This window comes from Triturus cristatus, chromosome 12 (assembly GCF_964204655.1).
Source record: "Triturus cristatus chromosome 12, aTriCri1.1, whole genome shotgun sequence".
Taxonomy (NCBI): domain Eukaryota; kingdom Metazoa; phylum Chordata; class Amphibia; order Caudata; family Salamandridae; genus Triturus; species Triturus cristatus.
Genome location: NC_140595.1, coordinates 740,828,394 through 740,849,905, shown reverse-complemented (window position 1 = coordinate 740,849,905; position 21,512 = coordinate 740,828,394). Strand labels below are relative to the sequence as shown.

General features: G+C 45.2%; 1 protein-coding gene across 1 annotated transcript in view; it reads right to left on the bottom strand.

Moving 5' to 3' along the window:
* Window positions 1-10,451: 10,451 nt before the first annotated feature.
* PVRIG (PVR related immunoglobulin domain containing) overlaps window positions 10,452-21,512 on the bottom strand; it is a 63,427-nt gene continuing 52,366 nt past the window's right edge. Inside the window, exons 3-5 of the mRNA XM_085636788.1 lie at window positions 17,642-17,789; window positions 17,516-17,558; window positions 10,452-11,636 (exon numbers count right to left, since the gene is read on the bottom strand). Of these exons, the coding sequence (XP_085492914.1) occupies window positions 11,430-11,636; window positions 17,516-17,558; window positions 17,642-17,789 (398 nt within the window). The 3' untranslated portion in view covers window positions 10,452-11,429. The remainder of the gene's footprint in view (window positions 11,637-17,515; window positions 17,559-17,641; window positions 17,790-21,512) is intronic.

Here is a 21,512-nt window from a genome sequence, read left to right as displayed (position 1 = left end):
AGGGACGGCGAGAGGGCAGAGGTCAGGTGAGTTTTCATGACAGCACATCCCTCTCCCCGCGACCTCTGCCAGGAGCCAGGTTTGTCGGGATATTTCGCATGGAAGGCTTTTACACACCGAGGAGCATGTACCCCCCTGGCAGGTTCCCAAGAATCTTCTTCCCGTCCGTATCCTTTCCAAGATACCAGGTACCAGAGTTTGGACCCCCGCATTTTTGAGTCGAGGATGGCCCTGACTTCGTACTCCGGTTCATTGTCTACCCAGACAGGAGCAGGATTCTTCTTCACCGGGGTGTAGGAAGGTTTCAGCAACGACACGTGAAATACTGGATGTATTTTTAGAGATTTTGGTAGTGCTAGCATCATAGCCCTAGGGGAGATAACTTTCTTTATCTTGTATGGCCCGATGTACCTTGGGTTGAATATGCTGTATTTCCGGAATCGTATGTTTCTGGTTGATAACCATACTACATCATCCTTCTGATAAGGAGGATTAGGTTTCCGGTGTTTATCTGCCTGGTCTTTGTACACTATTTTAGCTTTAGCCACGTTTTTGTATGTACTCAGAAGGATTTTTCGAATGTGTTTGGTTCGGGTACCAACTTCCGGGACTCCCGGCCCGCTCACTGGTTGGATCAAAGAGGTAAAACGAGGATGGAAGCCATAGTTGCTATAGTAGGGTGAGTACTGTGTAGATTGATGTGTGGCGCTATTGTAAGCCACTTCGGCCAAACAGAGCCATTCAACCCAAGAATCAGAATTGTCTGCCACATAGCAACGTAGGTACTGCTTAAGATTCTGGTTGAGTCGCTCCGTCTGCCCATCCGACTGGGGATGGAAGCTAGTTGATTTGGATGACTTCATGTGTAACGCTTTACACCACTCCTTCCAAAACTTAGCTGTAAATTGAGGGCCTCGGTCCGAAACGATATTGGCCGGGAGTCCGTGTACTCTTATAATGTGGACCAGGAGTAACTGGGCTAACTGCCCTGCCGTGGGTTCTTTGGCACATGCGATAAAATGTCCCATCTTGGTGAGGCTGTCTACCACTACTACGATGGTTGTACAGCCTTGGTCCTTTGGAAGACCCACTATAAAATCAATAGAGATGGTTTCCCATGGTTTCAACGGTGTGGGTAGAGGTTGCAAGAGACCCTGCGTCTTCCCATGGTCCGTTTTGACTTTAGCGCAAGTTTCACAGTGCCTTACCATGTTTGTGGTGTCTTTCACCACTGATGGCCACCAGAATTGTCTTGCTATTCTGTCAAGAGTTTTTCTGACCCCATTATGGCCAGCGCTGGGCGTGGAGTGACACATCTGCCATACTTCCTCCCGCAAGGACTTCGTTGGTACCAGCAATTGATTGCCTTTCATCGGCAGACCTTGGTGTAGCTTCCATTGCGGATGTGCTTTCAACCATTGTCTCCAGTACGGGGTCTTGATTCCTACGAGTATCCTTTGAAGGAAGTCATCCGTATGTAAAACTCCAATGACCTTCTTTGGGTCCAAAATAGCCTGCTGTTCTTCTGTCGTATGTTCAAGGGGGGTAGTTTGCCTGGATAAGGCATCCGCCTTTCTGTTCTCTGTCCCGGGTAGATATGTCACTATAAAGTGGAATTCCGAGAAAAACAACATCCATCGCAACTGCCTAGGAGATAACATGCGAGTTGAGCGCATGAACTGCAGATTGCGATGATCAGTATAGACCGTGACTACATGTTTGGCTCCTAATAACCAGTGCCTCCAATCCATGAAGGCTTCTTTAATGGCTAAGAGCTCTTTTTCTGCTATAGTGTATCTGGTCTCAGCAGGGTTTAACTTCCTGGATAGGTAGGCAACTGGATGTAATTGCCCGGTAACCGCATGTCTCTGTGAAAGAATAGCACCTATGGCTACATCAGAGGCGTCCGCCTCTACAATGTAAGGACGCTCAGGGTCAGGGTGAGCCAACACCGGAGCGTTCACAAAGGCATCTTTCAAACATTGAAAGGAATGTTCGGCTTCAGCCGACCAACTAAACTTTACGTTCTTTCGTAATAGGGCTGTGATGGGTGCCACCATGTTTGAGAATCCGTTAATAAACCTGCGATAAAAGTTCGCGAATCCCAGGAAACATTGCACGTCCCTCACTGTGGCAGGTTGGGGCCAGGTTTTTACCGCCAAGATTTTCCTGTCAGACATTTCTTGCCCATTGGGTGTCAGTATAACTCCTAGAAACTCCACCTTATCCATGTGGAACTCGCATTTGCTGAGTTTACAGTACAAGTTGTTTCTTCGTAACGCCTCAAATACTTGACAGACATGCGCCCGATGCTCCTCAACCGAGGAAGAGTAAATGAGGATGTCATCTATGTATGCTACCACAAACCTGTCCAAGAACTCCCGCAACACCTCATTCACGAAGTATTGAAATGCAGCGGGAGCGTTGCACAGGCCGAATGGCATTACGGTATATTCATACAGCCCATACCGTGTCCTAAAGGCTGTCTTCCATTCGTCCCCCTCTCTTACCCTTACTAGGTGATATGCCCCCTTTAAATCAAGCCGTGTGTATATGACTGCTGTTTTGACTTGTTCTAAAAGTACAGGGATTAAGGGTAAGGGGTATCTATTTTTTATGGTGATATCGTTTAGGGCGCGAAAGTCTATACAAGCCCTCTTTTCTCCGTTGGCTTTAGGGATAAAAAAGAGGGGAGAGGCAGCCGGAGATCTGGAAGGACGGATAAAGCCATTCTCTAGGTATTTGTCCAAGTATTCACGCAAGTGGGTGTTCTCGGCTTCTGTCAAAGCGTACAAGCGCCCACAGGGGATCAAGGCCCCCGGAACCAGATCTATGCGGCAATCGTAATGCCTATGAGGGGGTAATGTGTCTGCCATCTTTTCACAAAAAACGTCCTGATATTCCGAATACCAAGACGGAAGCTGTACATCCGTTTCTGCTGCCGTCGCTACACTATAGGACGAATGCAAGGCCCCCTCCCTGTCCGTACCCCGGCCAGTACAATGAGCTTTGCACCAGGCCCCACTAAACCTCACCTTTCCTTCTTTCCAATCTATATCAGGGTTATGCTTTCTTAACCAGGGGAGCCCCAATATTACTCCGTATTGCGGAGCTTGGAGGATGTTGAACTGTGCCGTCTCGGTATGGTCCTGCTCGCACTGCATGAGCAAAGGTTTAGTATTAGAGTCAATGGGGCCAGTACTTAATTTCTTTCCATCTACCGCCAGAACCTCTTCGGGATGGTCTTTCCTTACTAACACGAGTCCCAAGCTTAAAGCCACTTCCCGATCCATGAATAGCCCGGTGGCACCGGAATCAACCATGGCTTCTATAGGTTGCCATCCCTTGGGGGTCTTGAGGTGTATGGGAAGAAAAAAATGGTGAGTAGTGTACTCCGTCGGTTTAGATAACGAAGGGACATGAATACCACTCAAGGAGTTCCCTTCAGTGTTCCCTGAGTGTATTAGTTTCCCTGTTTATCTTCCGTTGTGCGTCCGGAGTTTTTAGCCGCTCCAAATCCAGTCTTGGGTTTGGCCAAACACTCCCTAACAAAGTGGCCTTTTTTACCACAGTACATGCAAAGCCCCTCTTTGCGTCTATTGTCTCTCTCAGCTGGTGTGAGCGGTGCCCGTACGGCCCCTATATCCATAGGTTCTACGTGAGCTCCAGCCCCCACACCTAGGCCTCTGTTGCGGTCAAAGCGCAGAGGGGGTCTGTCTACTTTTTTCCTATCCCCTCTACGTTCTCCTAGCCTATAGTCTAATCTCAAGGCCAGATTTATTAAGTCTATGCACGTGGAGGGTTGGGGGTCAATTTGAGCTATTACGTCCTTCAGGTCATCTTTTAACCCTTGATAGAATAGCGCCCCTTTCTTGTCCTCGGGCCACTGAGTTTCGGCCACTAGTCTCTGAAAGGTGTTAACATAGGTAACTATATCCTTGGTACCCTGTCTTAGTTCTAGCAGCTCTCTATCTGCTGTGAATGATGCCGCTCGGCGATCAAAGACTGTTTCGAACTCTTTCTTAAACTCATCCCAATCATATAACAGGGGGTCATCTCTCCGAACATACGGCACGGCCCATTGAGCGGCTTCCCCCGTTAAGTATGATATCATAAAGGCCACTCTGGCCTGATTTGTGGGAAAGGCCTTCGGCTTGCACGAAAAATGCATCAATACCTGTGTCATAAAGACCTGGACCTTAGTGGCATCACCCTGAAAACGTTCAGGGGCGGCCAAGGGAATGGGAGTAGGCATTTCTACGGTTACTGGCGTCGTTGCAGAGGGGGTTCCAAACTGGAACATACCCCCGACTGCTCCACACCCTACCTGGGCATCAAAGGGGTTTCGCTGTAACCGGTTTACTGAGTCCTGTAGAGCGGCCGTCTCAGCCCTAGAGGCTGCTACCTCATGTCGGGAATCAGCTACCTCTTGTTGAAGATTTACTAAGGTGGCCAATACATCCTCTAGGGTGGTCATAGTGACAATGAACCGACCGGGAGAGGTATATTAAGTTTAAGGCAGATTATTCTGTCAGGTCCCGCGTAGGCCTCTCAGGATCGGTTCGTTGCTCAATGGGGGCCCCCCTATTGACAACCCTAATTCCGAATAGCCGTAAAGGCACGGAAGCTTAAGGGGGTCAATCGAGGGGCAGGAAAGGATGGGAACAGCGGGGAGGGAGATCTGTAAAGGAAGCACAGGTTTGGTTAGCCGGATTGCCTGTAGCTGAATTGGCTTTACACCCACTTGACTCACATAAACAATTCGGTCTACCTGTAAAGAAAAATAACCAGTTCTATCTGTGACAGCAGAAGGGCGATTAAATATCGTCAAGGCCGCTTCAACGCCAGCTAGCTGCAGTGTGCACCGGAACGTCGCTATTCTGTATAGGTACTCACAGGGCGCGACTGTAGATACACAAACAATACATAAGCACCCCCCCTTGTATTGTACCAGCAGCAGAATATACCTTTTTGCCAATATAGGGTAACACCATATACCCACCAAAGAGGGTGTGCAGGTAGGCCTCACTGAGGAAGGAAGGTCTTACGCTGTAGCCTAGCTGCCCCTCTACAAACCCCCAGCTAGAAGACAACACAACACACACACAGTTCATAAAGACATGTTCAGCGGTGATTTCAGGAAAGGCAAAACATTGGTGTAAAAAGAATTCACAGCGTGGTATTTAGGGTCATACCACCTGGTAAAGTTCAAGCGTGAATGTCGAGCGCTCCACGCACTCACTCCGATTCTCTTAAATGCCTGTTAATAAGTCTCACAAGCGTATTCGTTTTATGGCAGTCTTTGATATCACCAGCACGGAAACACAAACGGAAGCACAAACGTGTGCCCTAAAGGACTCTTGGCGGTGTCACTGACACCCTTACCGCACCCGGGGAACTCCACAATGAGATCTGCAACACGGTCAGGTCAGGCTCCAGGATAATCTGCGAGCAGTTCTCCGCGGTTCCTGGCTATATGGATTCCCGTCTATTGTGCCGCGTCACTTCCTGTGCGCGCGCGTCGGGCCTAGAGGTTGCTGGGAAGCATAGTCCCTTGGCAGCTTTGGTAGTCTCCCATAATCCCCGCATTGCGCGAATATGGTTCGCGGCCTGATTCCAACGGCCCGCTTCTTCCCTGAGGGACGGCGAGAGGGCAGAGGTCAGGTGAGTTTTCATGACACTGATATTGAAGCTGCTAAGCTTAGAAGGGGTTGGGTGGGTGATGTTTTCTCTGCTCCTGGGGATGGTAAAAGAAATGGTGTGGCTGTGTTAATTCGCAAATCTCTCTCTCATTCGCTCCTGACTTCTGAGTCAGATCCTGAGGGCAGATGGTTGTATGTCAAACTTTCCTCGAAGGGTACCCCCCTCTCCCTTCTCAACATTTACGCACCCACTGGCGGTGACCCCGCCTTTTGGCGCACAATGGCTTCTCGTATTTCTGAATCCATTGATGATAATTTTATTATGGCAGGCGATTGCAACTTACCCCTTGACCCCTTTTTAGATAGGCATTCCAAAGCATCCTATGTCCCTAATAAGTCTCATAAATTGTTTGCTCAGGCAATATCCCAGCACAAACTTGTTGATGCCTGCCGTTTATGTAATCCTACTACTAAAGAGTTTACCTTTTACTCCCCATCTCATCAATCACAGTCCCGCATTGATTACATCTTCCTTTCCCATCATATCTCTCAATCCCTCACTCACGCCGATATTGGCCCCATCTTGTTCTCTGATCATGCCCCTGTCCTGGTTAACATTGATGTCTTACCCAAGTCCTCTGGGCCAAAAAGACGGCGCTTTAATAATACTCTCCTTCTTGATCCCAAATTCACAACCTCCTTTGTTGAATTTTCCACAGAATTTTTTACCATCAATGATACACCCCATATGCCCAAACATGCTATTTGGGACGCTTACAAAGCTGCAGCAAGAGGTTTCATCATTGACCATGTGGCTAAAAAGCGTAAAATTGCTCGCAAACGCATTAGTGACTTCCTCCTCACGATCAAAAAACTGGAACATTCTTTTTACACCGCCCACTCGCAGGAAAGTTTGACTACTCTTATTGAAGCTAAGATCCAATTTAACAAACAATCCACTGATGATGCTTCGTTATATCTGTTGAAATCTAGTTCAAAATTTTATGGGGGTAAGAATAAAGTGGGGAAGGTGTTAGCCAATTATTTAAAAGTCAAGCAACACAAACTGAACATTGAGTCTGTTTTTGATGTTAATTCCGTTTTAAGGCGCACAGATGCTAATATTTTAGAGGAATTCTCCCGCTTTTATTCCACGCTTTACTCCTCTGAAACTCACCCTACTGCCCAATCCCTCGCTACCTTTTTCTCCACAATTCAGGCTCCCCCCAATTTTCCTGTTGACTTATCCATTCTTGAAACGCCTATCTCCAGCTCCGAACTACATAATGCACTCCAGTCACTTAAGAAAGATAAGGCCCCGGGTCCGGACGGATTTACAGTTGAATTTTATCTGCATTTCTCTAAATTACTATTACCCAGATTACATTCTCTTATTGATTCTTTTATCCTCAGTGGTACCTCCTCTGGCACCTTCTCAGATGCCCACATATGCATAATACCAAAAGAAGGAAAAGATACCCAGTATTGCAAGAATTATAGACCAATCTCTTTAGTTAATATTGATTACAAGATATATGCTAAATCCCTTGCCATAAGACTAGACCCCTTTCTCCCTGAATTGTTGGGCCCAGAGCAGTCTGGATTTGTTAAAGGTCGGTCCATCACAGATAACACTAGACTTCTGTTTAATGTTTTGTCCAAATCCTCACGATTCCAGGAATCGTTGGCAGCAATTGCTTTGGACGCAGAAAAAGCGTTTGACAGGGTAGACTGGACTTTTCTTTTTTCCGCCCTCAGATGGTTTGGGTTTGGTCCTAATTTTATTTCCTTTGTTTCTTTCCTTTATTCCAATCCTAAAGCGGCGGTCTGTGCTAACGGCCTAGTCTCTTCTTTCTTCAACTTAGGTAGAGGAGTTCGCCAGGGTTGTCCCCTCTCCCCCTTTCTTTTTAATCTGGCCTTAGAACCCTTTCTCTCGAAACTCCGCCAAAATCCTAACCTGCATGGTTTCCAATTTTCTCAAACAAACATCAAACTTGCTGCCTATGCAGACGACATCCTTCTCTTTCTTTCTAACCCTGCCATCTCCATTCCCGCATTTCTAACTGAAGTCCGTGAATACTCCCAAATTTCTGGTTATAAACTGAACAACGACAAATATGAAATTTTACCCCTCACAAAATTTACCTTCAAATCCGATTTCGCTGCGTCCAACTTCACTTGGAATGCCTCACGTATCAAATATCTTGGTTTGCACATTACCCCCTCCCTCCCCGACACTCTCGTTATGCCTCAGTATGTGTACCCAGAGATTGTCTGATCTTACTTCCAGATGGCACCCGCTTTACCTTTCCTGGTGGGGCCGCCTAGACACGATTAAAATGATGCTTTCCCCAATAGTTCTTTACACTATTTCCAATATTCCAGTTTCTATCCCGGCTAAATTTTTTAGGAAAATCAACACTATTCTTTCCACTTTCCTCTGGTCTGGCAAAAAAGCGCGTATGTCCCTGTTTAGACTACGACTCCCTAAATCAGAGGGTGGGGTTAACTTTCCAGATTTTCCCTCTTATCATAAAGCTTTCCTTCTGCGACAAGCTTCCCTTTGGTTGTGAGATCCTTCTGAATCTCCTCCTTTATGGCTTGTTATTGAACGTCTTTCTCTATCCCCCTTTACCTTCGCTGAATATCTCTCTTTTTCTCGTAAACCCCGGCTCAATTCCACTCCCATACACAAATTCACTACCAAACTTCTTCTTTCCACTTCTCCAAGCCCTCCCTCCTCTGTGGCCGAATTTCTCAATACCTCCATTTGGTATAATAATAGCATCCTTATTAATCACAAGCCCTTTTATTGGAAATCTTGGAGACAAAGGGGATTGATCTGGGTATTCCACCTCTTTTCTGGCTCTGATTTCTTACCTTTTTCCGTTCTTTGCCAAAACTTCAGTCTCCCCTACTCCTTTGCCCATAAGTACCTCATGCTCAAGAATGCTGTTATGTCCACCTATACCAACCTATCCAGCTCTCTCGCCCAACCCGATCCTCTCAACCCCACTTTACGCCTCCATTCCCTGCTCCGTACTCACACTACTGCCTCCTTAATCTACCACTCATTTCACAAGACTCTCACTCCCAGACCAAAATCCACGGTAGAGGAACAATGGGAGTCTGACTTTGACACCTCTTGGCCCACCTCTCTTTGGGATAAAGTGTGGACCAAACTTCGCAAATCCTCCAGGGCCGCCTCCCTCACGCAAACCCTTTTTTTTTTATCTACAACGGACTTCTCTTTTCACCCCATATGTTGAATAAGAGGTTTTCTTTAATCCCTGACCATTGTTGGTCCTGCTTGACACCCAAGGCTACTCTTTTTCACATGCTTTTCTCTTGTACTGCTGTGTACAATTTTTGGAAGCAAGTTTGGGCTCAGATTAATGTCAGATTTCACACTGCATTCCCCTTCTCCTTTGCCAATGTTTTTTTAGGAAGTCTCTCTTCCTGCTGGGCAGATGTTGATTTTAATGTGCAGATTGTTGACTTGTTGCTAGCTGTTGCATTCCAGCAAATTACTGTTAATTGGAAACGTTTTGCTAATATTTCTTTTAGAGCATGGTGGTACAATGTATGTCATAATCACAGGCTAGATACTGTTTTTATCTATCCCCTTAGTCTGGCTAAAAAGCGACTTGATCTTTGGCTTCCTGTGACCTTGTACCTTGATATTTGTGCTAAGCGCTCATCTCATTTGCCTCCCTTTCAGCAGGAGGTCTCCAAGCCTCCCTGATTGACCTTTTTTGTTCCTTTGCATTTTCTATAATCCATTTTACTGCATATTATTTCCAGTACTGCTTTCTGTTATATAGCCTCAATTATTTGTTATCTCTCAATCTCATGTTTATTCCCACAGTCATGTTTATTCTACCTCTCATATTGCTGTTATGCTTTAGTTTTTCTCATGTATCGACACCTTTATCTCTCTAATAAAGATCTTTTGAACTTAAAAGGATGGTTGGTTTGGAATACACAGAAGGGGCGACAGGGCTGACAAATTACCTTCTACAGTGGACACTGCAAAGCTTTGCCTGGCAAAAGAAGAAAAAAAATGATGTCTAAAATCTTAGTTGTAAGAGATGTTTCGGGCACCACACCAGGTAAGAAAACGTCTCCCAGTGCCCAGCGCTGATGGATTTTGTGAAAGGGCACCTGGCAGTGAGTACCCACCACCCCAAGCAGCAACTCAAAGTCAATTCCAGCTGCTCCAAGTCCACATATGGCAGTGTAAGCTGCACAGGTGTATATGAAGAACCCTGACCTGTAGCTCAGACAGGATGTAATCCCATAATGGATGCCTGAACAGATGCTCAATCTCAGGGGTTCAGGTACCACACCCTCCAGGCCCAGTCAGGAGCAATTAGGATGACTCGTGCCAGGTCATTTTGATAATCAGACCTGGGGGCAGGAGGGGTAGTGATGGGAAGGTGTTCAGGAGTCACTCGTGCCATTCAAGTTGGAATGTATCACCTAACAACTGCTGTCAGTGAAACTCCAATGCGCACAACTGGTGACAATGGCAAAAAGGATTAGCCAGGGCTCTTCCCACGGATCGAATACTCCCTGTGGCACTCTTTAAATGTTTCCAGTGGTCTTGATTTTGCTAGATAAATGAGAATCTCCTTATAAAGAACAAAAATAAGGTCATCACCATGTCATGTGGTACGTAGAACAGCAAATGTGCCATCCATTGGTCAAGTAACAAAAAACAAGACTCTTTTGCACCATATATACATTCATTTTGGAATTGTCACCCATCGGGAAACAGACTTGATACATTCAGTAATACAGGATCAACAAAGTGTGACAAGTGTTCATACTTTTTATTTGGGAGTCATCTCTGAAGCCGAGCTCCTCCTATCGCACATCTTTGGTCGATTACTTGCTCGGGATCGACCGCAGAGTTCTCAGCACCAACATGTACGCGAAGACCATGGTATAGGCAGTTGCATTGAAAGGGCCTGCAGTTCACTAATTTGACGGAGCTGACATAATCGCACTGAAGAAGAAAGTTTCAGGGTCAAGCGAGCAACTATGCATAGCCTGGAATGGCACCCTTATAACAAAGGTCAAGACCAAGTTAAGATCCCACTGTGGCATCACCAACGGTTTGGAAGTGGACAGTTTTGTCAACAGCTCTTACAGAGAGTCTAAGTTTTAGTCATTGATTTTCTGTCACTGCTGATCACTGTACGAACTTCTCAGACGTTTGACATATTTTTTAACAATTTCACCAAAATGGAATGCCATGGAAAGCATGTTGGGGAAATATGGCGTCAATATCATGTAGGCTGCCTTGACATTGACAAGACTGAGGCGGTCTACTTATTTACTCCATAACAACTTCTACTCCACATTCAGTACCACAGGCAGCACAACTAGGAAAGCAGTGCTTGAAATTTCTGCCCTTATCGAAAGGTGAGTCTGCATCCGTCTCGGAGACAAATATAGGCGACAGGTAAATCCAGGGAGCCGCTTCAGTAGAAGTCTACTGTTCACCATCCTCATGTGTTATGTTATGTTATGTTAGCCTCCATTTATAGCACGCACGGCTACTCGGAAGTGTCCCGGCGTGAATGACAAATGCTGGAGAAGGAAAAAGGTTGGCCTGACACAAGATTACTTAAATAGCAGGGTTTTTAACTCTTTTTTAAACAACCTGAGGCTCTCAATGTGATGTGTTAAAATTACAAGATCTTTGAACGTGTACTCTGGGATCAGTGTTGCTTCTGGTCTTCTGGAATCTCCGCCTGTGAGCTCCAAGGCTAGGGTACATCACCCAGAATACAAAGTGTTCTCCATGGTCACAAATTCAGCAGTCTGGGAAGACACCGAGGAGTGGCTGGTATGAGAGCGACCAACCCTGGCTTTAAAGATGTTAGTGAAATAATCTAGGTTGATCATCACGTAGAAGGCTGAGAAAGGAGTGTCTGGAAGTGCCCTGTTCGCAGGATATTGTACCTCAAAAGACATCGCCGTGCCCTGAAAAAACAAACCACAAAGAATTTGTAAGCTTCAACTTTTGAGCTATAATAACTTGTGAAGTATAATGTCTTAAGACCTCGGATTCCCTTTGAAATACTTTGCAATAGGTTTACCCTTGATGTATTTGAACTCCTCTCTCCTAGATCCTTTCTTCTGCCTCTCCAGAAGGTACATGTCACGCACACAGTGATACGTCAGAGCCACAATGGCACATAACATCGCAGGACTTTACTATTTGCTTAAAGACGTTGTCTTGAAGAACAAGCACAAACCTGCCCTCTCACTTCCCTTCAATACTTTATGGTATCAGATGTGAGTTTAGCGGCTATGAGGATGCCATAGTGAGTGCATAAAGAGGGAATCCTTGTTAACAGGGGTGTTCTTAGCATGCTCTCTTTCCAGTGTCCTGCACCCAAAACAGTATTCCTAGCAACATGTATTTTGTTTTTATTTTACTTTTATTAGGGAATTGTATTTCCCCAGGGGTTTCACTGTTTTTTTTCTTTGTCACAAGTCTGGGTAGGTGTGCTGTTGTTCCAGTGAAGTTCAAACATTCATGTAAAGTATTCAGTACAATCATAGTTACCATATGCATGTAGAGTTCAGTGAGTTTATATCCCCATAAATTACGGGGCTTTAATATTAGGACAAACCTATGTATGATCTATGCTCAAAACGACTTTCCATATTGGATAAAATCATGATACTTTAAGCAGAATATGAGCAGGTCTTACAAAGATGTTTTCATTAGGAGGAAACAAATGTTTATAAAGTTGGGTCAATGAGAAGTTAGAGGACGATTTAAGGCTTTTGAGGGAGCTATGTCACGATCTACTGGCCGGGAGTTCCCAAATGGGTACACAAAGCACCACTTCAGGGGAAAACTCTGCGTGCTCTGACGTGGAGGATGAGGAAGAGGGGGAGTACATGTTTCAAAAGCTTAGTTCTTGCCCCAGAATTTGGAGGGGGGGGGGTTTAAGATGTCTTGCATCATTGTCATTACATGTATATGTATTGCCTATGCTCGCCCTTGGGTGCACACCCATGGTTGTGTTCTTGAAAACTTTACATAAAGTTTAAAAATACTAATAATGAAGTTGGGTCAAAAAGAGTCTTTGGTGTGTATTATACTTGCCTGTTCAACGTTTACATAAACAAAACAATCGTTTGCACAACCACAGAAGGCTTGGACAGTTGTTTGCTATTGAGAATACATGCACTTTGTGCACCTTATGTTAACCATTGATGTGTGTGTCCCTCTTGTGGAGAACAGATATAAAATCCCTATGCAATTACTCAATAGGCAAAGTGGAGGTACTCTAAATATAGCGCCATTGTAGCGCCCCAAATGGAGTATTAGTAAGGATATATAGGATATCGAGCTGCAAGGCCACAGGGCAGAAGTGACAGGACAGGAAGTGAATTCTTTTCAAAGTGATTGAGGCCTCTGTGTTTCATTTATTATTTTATTCTTGGTGTTTTTTTTAAGAAGCACTTAAAGCTGTATATAGCAGTGGTCATTTACAACATCACAGATGTTATGTGTCAATAGTTTATTGAACATAGTGTGACTCCAGGCCAGTGGGGACTCACAAATGTAGAAGGTACTCCATTACTGGACGGGTGTGCATGCTCTGCTGTGTAGGCGCTATGAGGTTAGGGTTCTAGACGGTTCTCCTTGGAAACCTGTGGCCAGAGTTGTTTTCTGAATTGCAAGAGAAGAGTCAGTGTGATCTGGGGAGGTCCTGATTCTACTGTCTGGAGACACAGATTGTGCATGCTTGCTTATTGGGGTTCCCACCTGAGCAATTAATCGCTCTACTCTGGGCAGGGAATGGCTTCTGGTGGTGCAAAGTGCACAGTTTCTCTGCTGGGTGCAGTGGTGAGTTTGCTGATCAGGGTTGCCCCTCTTAGGGCGCCAAGGTAAGCAGGACTCCAAATATGAGAAAAAAAATGTCAATTAAAAAAATCAAGGGTGCAACTGCACAGTACCTGTCGCTGGCAGCCAGTCCAGGACCACCCCTAGTAATTACCTGTAAGGTATGGAGCCTGCTTTGAGGGAGAAGCCAGCTTCCTGGGGCGGTGAATGCTGTCATGGCTGAGTGATGTGGTCACAATGACTTTACCTTACATAATACACGCCACAGCAGTGAGGAGCTGGGGATGGTCATGCGAAGAACATTACCATCACCTCATGGTTGAGAGTGCTATGACCAACACAGTTGCAGGTCTCAATTAAATAAGGGGAACAGAAGGTCAATAGGAAGTGTCCGCGCAATTGGAATCTCATATCTGGGTGTGGACAAGAATAGTTTAGAGTCCAATAAATGAAAACACTATGGGTCTGATTTAGATCTCAGTGGACGGGTTACTCTGTCACACCGTTGACGGATATCCCGTCAGCCGAAATATAAATCACACAGGATATAATGGTATTTATATTTCAGCGGATGGAATATCCATCAAATCTGGAATATCCGTCAAATCAGGAACTTTGTTTTCTGTCAGAAAAAGCAATAGGGGCGGGCGTAAATGAATTGGAGATTGATGACATTCTAGTTGGAAAAAATAAAGATGCTGTGAAACAGCAAGAGAATTCCATTTGACGAGTGTGATTGCTCAAGCAGGAAGGCTGAAAACAAGAAGAAAAAGAGCCGATGTGAACTACAAGGAACAGGGGCAGAGGAGGAGAGCACATAAAGGAGTGACAGATAGAGGAGTAAGTGGAGAAAGGTAAAGAGAGAGAGAGGATAAAAAAGGCAACAGAAAGAGGAAAAAAAAGATTGCAAGGCATAAAGAATGAGGGTGTGGAGAGGAGAGGAGTAGAGGGACTGGAAGGAGAGAGTTAGGAAGCAGTGAAGAGCTGAAGAGAGGGGGAAGAGGAGTGAATGAGGTAGGAGAGAAGTAAAATGAGGAGTGTTGGACCTGGTCCTGCTTGCAGGGTCATCCCAAACTTTTTTCGCCTTCCCCCTAGCCTTTCTGCTGTTGTGAAATGAGTAGTTGTAGGACGTTGGACACTTTAGCGCTGGTTAGCAGTGCCAAGTGTGTGTGCTTTCTGCCTTACATAGGTATATAAGGAACCCCCCTCCCCCCTTTAGGGGACATCTCCCCCATGGTAGGAAATGTATATGCCATGTGCTGTGCCTCCATCTGGTCAGACTGTGCGTGGACTTTGATCGAGAGGGGACGCTCTGCCAGGAGGCACCGGCGCAAGGGCCTGCGTGCTGGCCTCTGTGCCCATCTGTACCCCTTTGCTGTCCACAGGACTAGTGGGAGACTCTGCTGGAGTGGAGACTGCTGCGCTAGCAGGATTGTCATTGTAATGGAGGATGACTGTTCCTAGTAACTGCTGCTTCAGGTCTGGTGAGCTGCCCTACTGCCTGCTGATCTTGCCCTGCATTAATTGTCTCCTGGCCCCTAGTGCCCCATGAGCACTATATTTCAAGGGACTATACTTGCCTGCCTGTACCTTAGCGCCTCTTGAGCACTACAGCTTTATTCTGTGGGACCTAGCGCCTTGGGAGCGCTATATGGGGCTTGACTGTACTCCCAGGAGGTGAGGAGCATGGGTGCTACTTTCATGTGTGTGACTGGGTGTCCCTGGCACCTAGCCCCTCGTGAGTACTACATTTGGAGCGCTAGGAGAAGAGGAGCCCTATAATTTGCTGGCCTGTACTTCAAGGAGGTGAGGAGCTGAATCCTGCAGCGCAGTGCTGCACACGTGTCCCGAAGGAATCCCGACGTGTGGGATTCACCCTACGCTGCTGAACGAAGAACGGGAGCCTACCCCGTTTTGCCCTCCTACGCGGGTGCCCACCCCGCAATTGCCTGCTCTAAAATGGCGGGTGCCCACCCCGTGTTTCCACCGCTAACAGGAGCCTACCCCGTTTTATGCTGATCTTGCCGTGCAGTTGCCCACTCCGCATTCCGGCATATTTTGAAACCCCGTGGGAGCCCACCCCGTGGGCTGGATGCCACTGTTGGCGGGAGTCTACCCCGCACTTTGAAGTTGCCCGGCGCACCCGAAGCGGGTGCCGAGAAATCACCGCCGCGGACTCTGGCAACTGCTCCCGACAGAGCTCCGTTGAGTGGGCCGAGTTTTGTGGCGGGTCTAGGGGGGGTTGGTCGAAGCACACTGGCGGTGCCTTCCCCATGTGTACCCGCGCCCTCTGGTGCTCAGGGCTTCATTCTCCCTGAGCGGCACCGTAGGTGCGGGCCGCTGCAACGTATTGGCCATCTCGAGGTTGAGGCTTCCCGTGGTTGGGGGGGTGCATCGGGTCACATTGCCGGTGCCGGCCCCCGATGCCAGTATTCTTTTGGGGGCATTGGTTGATTTTAGAAGACCCAGAGGAGAGGGGCTTCCTCGGACCCAGTATTGGACTGACCGTGCTTTGCACAACTGCCCCACCGGACAGTGGGCAGTTGCAACAATTCGGCAACTTGTCTTTTAGAGTCCCTGAGAAGGGGTCTCACCAGGCACTGTGGCGCCAAAGGCTAATCTACAGCGTTGGGGGCAGTGATACTGTGTGCAGCTTGTCCCTAAGACCTTTATACTGCTAATATGATCTCTGGTTACTATATTTCTGCCTCATGATAATGCAGTTATGCCCCAGGTTTGGGCCTAGCGTTTTTATGCCCAGTCTAATGTGATCTACGCTAATGAGATGATGCCTGAGATGATGCCTTCATGCTGTTAATGTTTTCAGGCTAATGAGGTTTATGCTTCATGTCCAGGCCTACTTTGAGGAATGCCTGAAGAGATGTAGGCTTACCGTAAGGTGGTTCATACTTTGATTTATGCTAAGAGGATTAGGCCTAATGTTATACAGAATATGTACTCTTCTGCATGCCTAAGGGGATTCATGCTAATGTGCTGAGCTGAGGTGATGCATAATAGCTTTTACTCTTCATGCTTATGTGCCTATTGAAATGCCACACACTGATGTTTGCTTTCTACGCCTAATGTCCTTTTTGCAGATGATGCCTAATGCATATGTCTATGCCTAATGTTTTCTGCCTACTGCGATGATGCAAAGTTCCCTATTTTGCCAGCAGATACTGGCTGCCACACATTATTGGCTGATAGTCTTACCTTTATGCTCTGTACCTTATGCCTGCAGTAATGTTTCTGCAATGGGACTTCCCCCAATAAGATGCATAATGCTTTTTCCCTAATGCCTACACGGCTGGTCTAGGCCTGAGGTTGATACCTAATGTTCTGCCACTAATGTGTACAGTGTTGGTGTTCTGTATACTATGCCTAATGCTAATGGTTATGCCTTCAGGCCTAATGAGGTTGTCATGCCTAAAGTTATGCCTTGTGCTAATGTACTGATTCTTTAGGTTTATGTCTAATGTTTATTGCATTGACGTTAAATGCACGATCTTGCCAGAGGTTACTGGCGGATATACATTTATTATTGATGGACTTTACCTTCATCCCTTTGTACGAGCGATGGTCTTGGCAGCGGCCCGATTGACGCTGCCCTGTAAATAATCCCTTTGTAAATTGCCACCCAGTGCCGGTTGGCACAATGTATATGCAATTGTGATTACATTCTGACGTGTTTATTTCACAATACACCCGTTATTTTCACATCACCTGGTGTGGTCTCGTTTTGTAGTGTGCCCGGTGCGTCGCCTGTGAGTGTGCTGCACAGATGCTTTACACAATGCCTCCGAGTTTGGCCTACCCCCTCCGCAACACGCTACCCCGTTTCTAACAAGGAGGGAGAAGAGGATGGAGGGAAATTAGAGTGAGAGGCTGAAGCAGAGGCGAGGAGAGAGGGGCTGTGCTCTTGTGCACAGGCGGCAGAGGGGTTCATACTGCTGGTAACAATGACTCCTAGTTTCGTGTCCTTACGAGCAAGGCTTACCTCAGCACTTCGTCCCTCGTTGTGTGCAATTTGCACAGATTTTCTAGAGAGGAAACATAACATTGATTAGTGTTTGCTCATCCTGGTGGACAATACAGCTAAGGCGGCTGGGGGATTTCTTCCTACCGGTGTCTCATATTGTGGATGCAACAGAGAAGAATGAATATTCCAACCAGGAGGACTGCCACAACCAGCAGCGTTGCAAGATACTTGGTCCTCAGAGAGCTGCAGCCATACCACCCATCAGCGACAGCACACTGAGCCAGGGCACTCTCTGCGGGAGACAAACCACACAAAGTGAGCTTTAACTCCCTGCACCCTCAACACAAATTCATCTGAGGGACAGGAAGGGAAGGTGCAGACCACTCTAAGAAGGGCTAGCAACCAAGAGATCTACAACAAAACATGAGGTACAACTACTGACAAACAAAACTCCCAACATGATTATTTGATGTCACCATATGCCCAACTTGCCCTTTTTCATTTGCTCCTGCCTAAAAAATCAACCCCAGTGCTCACAGCGGAGAGGGATTTTTCTGCTGATGAGATTTTCTTCAGCTGTGCATTGCGGGAAAGTTGGCTTTACGTATAGTAATAAAATATTACTTTACATTAAAAAAAACTATCGAATTTCACTGAAATAAACAAAGATTAAAATAAAGTTATAGTTAGGTGTGATAAAAAATCTGGTTTCGTTTAAAAAGAAACCTTAGAATTTCACTGAAAATATTAAATTAACGTTATAGTTAGGTGACAATGTGAGGGACAACATTAATGTTTTGGACTAAAAAAACACAGAAATTCAGCAGCTGGCTAACTATAACGTGCGCCCCCGTCATGCACTGCTTATGACCTCACATATTACATTACTCATGACATGTTCTATGACATCAATTATGATATCACTGATGACATCTCAAATGCCATCAATGATGATATCACCCAAGCTTCTTTTATACACATTACTCTATATACTAGAATGGCATTAGAGGCCTAAAAGTAAGTACAAAAATAGCTAAGAATAATATGAAGCATCATTAATGGCATCACAGATACAAGTCCCTTGTGCAGCAAGCATGTGTTACGTGCAACATTGACCCTATGTAATACACTTGACAGGTAGCCGTGTTCATATTGACTAACAACCCCAGATAAAAGGGTAACTCCTACTGCACACAGTGTTCAATCTGTATACAATTGTTCACAGCAAACCAATTTCCTCTAGATATTCAAGGCCTGTTACATAGCTAATGCCCTACTATGGACATTTGTTGCCTGCATGAAACCCTTCACAGTCACCAAACCTACAGTGAGAAATTAAGTGGATATCAGTAGAAAAGAGGGCACTGAAAACTGTGTTTACGCTATGGAGACAGTTTACTCTGTACCACACTGTTTGCAGACAGTGAAACTGTCATGAGAAATACACCACAGAGTATTAAAAAGTATCTACTAAGAGCAGAGTAAACTCTTCAAAACTTGTCCAAAGAGAGACTATTTTCTTAAAATAATCAAGCTCTCAAGGTGCTAAAGATCATACTACCTGCAGCCATCATACTGTGGTGAAACCCTTACAGATAACCAATCTTCTGAAGCGAAACACGCATATCTACATAGGTTAGTACCTGATACACAGGCTTCCATGTTATGTAGCAGTTGTCATTCTAATAACTCAAGGCTGCTTACAATACTTAGTATGCTATAAGTAGAATCTTAGCCCTGTTGGAAACATTTTCTGCAGTACCAAAAAACTTGTGTGGAACATAATGAGCACAAGTCGTCGACTGTCACTAACACATAGAGTTACTCTTCAATACAAAGATTTATAACATGTTCAATACCTCTACAAACCTAAGATGCATTAGGAGCACATGCACTTTGTAAACACACACCCATTAGCTGAACACAGGCTGCACAAAATTAGGTCGAAAAGTAATATGGTCGTTACCTGCCACTATGCAAACTATAAAACAAATTAACACACTCTTTGGATGATGTCATCAGTGATGCCATTTGAGATGTCATCTGTGATATCATAAATTATGTCCTAGAACATGTCTTGAGTAATGTAATATGTGAGGTTTAAAGCAATGCATGGCGGGGCGCAAGTTACAGTTAACTTTGCTAACTATAACTGGTAAATGTCAGTGTTTTTTTTTAGTTCAAAACATTAATTTTGTCACAGACATACTCACCTAACTATAATATTACTTTAACCTTTGGTTTGGGGGTAATCTACAAGTTCTCCACACTTTACTATCCTCAGACCCTCAAGTTTATGATTATTGGCCTAGCAGAGTCTATGAGGCGGAAGAGGGGAGTCCTCTTGTCCTGCCTACTCTTTGCATACAGGGAGGTACCACAGAAAGGAGTAGGGTTCAGCCCTGTTGAACTCCTCTATGGTCACCCGCTAAGTGGACCTGTTAGTTTGGTGAAACAGGGGTGGGAGCAAGCTCCCAGGAAGCCCCCTCAGGATGTGGTTAGCTTCATGCTAGCCCTCTGCAACCAAATGCAGAAGTTCTGGAAGAAGGCTTCCGTGACCTTAGAAGCTGGCCAGGAAGTGATGAAGCAAAGCTATGACCAGAATGCCACTCTGGCCTAGTGTCAGCCTGGAATGGAGGTGTAGGTGATGGGAGCTCGTTGAGGACAAGGCCCTTCAAGATCATTGGTCAAGGTCCTATGAGATGATATGAGGAAGAGGGAGGCCACCTACAAAAAGAACTGCTGTGCTGTCCTGCTGCCCTCCACAATTTAAGTCACTCATGTTTAGCGGGCCTAACTGGGTCCCCTTATCAGGCCCATGCTCCATCACAGTAGGCTTGAACTTGTGACTTTGTCCCAGTCCGGCACGACCAGATATCGACAGTTGGTGCTTTGTGCTTTATGGCGCTATTTTCACTTATATCTTTTAAGTTGCATAACTCCGGTTCTACTTTATTGGATTTTTGACATCTTGGTATTAAATTATTCATTACATTTTACACCATTTTTCTAAATTGTTGTGGGATTTTTGTTGTGTTGCTTTTCACTTTATTGGTGTTTGAAGAGCTGCATAAATACTTTACACATTGCCTTCAAGTAAAGCCTGTCTGCTTTTGTGCCAAGCGACCAGAGGGTTACGCACAGGTTAATTTGGGGTTGCTTGTGAAATCTGGACAAGGATTGTGGTTGATGCTTGAGTATAGCGTTACTCCCCTGAAAGTGTAACCCAAATATATAAATCTATATATTTTCCTGCCGGGGTACAAGAAAATAGGCAGCACCCCAGAGCTTGCTGTGAAAAAATACAATTTATTTCACACTCTTAAAAGATAATTACGGTATTTCAAAACTCCAAAAGTGCATACATAATGATATGTGTATTTTTAAAGTAATCTAAATTAAATTTAATACATTTCTAAGGTTACTGATTATTAAGTTTTATTTATTAATATTAATTTAGTGTTAAGTTTATTTAATTTAAAAGTTTAAAAATAATTAAATATTGAAAAAAAGGTATAAATAAAAATATAGGAAATATATATTCGCAATATGTTCCTCCAAGGCTTCCTACGAAGGACAGGCGGTACTCACAGCAGTATAAAGTGCAAAATGCTCAATTTGGTGATGTGCAAAAACAACCGAAAGGTTTGGCAAAGCTGCCTTCTTCCAGGTCTCTGTGTTCTGGAAATATAACCATTTCTAAAATTGTCTTAATTGCCTCCATGTTAAAAACAACTAGACCATCAACATTTGTTCCCAATGCGGCTCAAGTTCTCCACTATCACATGCTTCTTGGTCACATTTATTGAGTTCTAATTGTACTGTTCCTATACCAGGCCAGGTATGTCTTTAAAACATAGATTCATCACCTGTATTGTAAATACATTATTTAATTCCTCTAAATCGATCAAGTTACATTATTCACAAAGATTCAATATTTCCTACCATAAGAGGTTGTGGCACTCATAAGGCGGCTGTCTCTGTGTTCCTAGCTCCATGGCACAACTAACAGGCA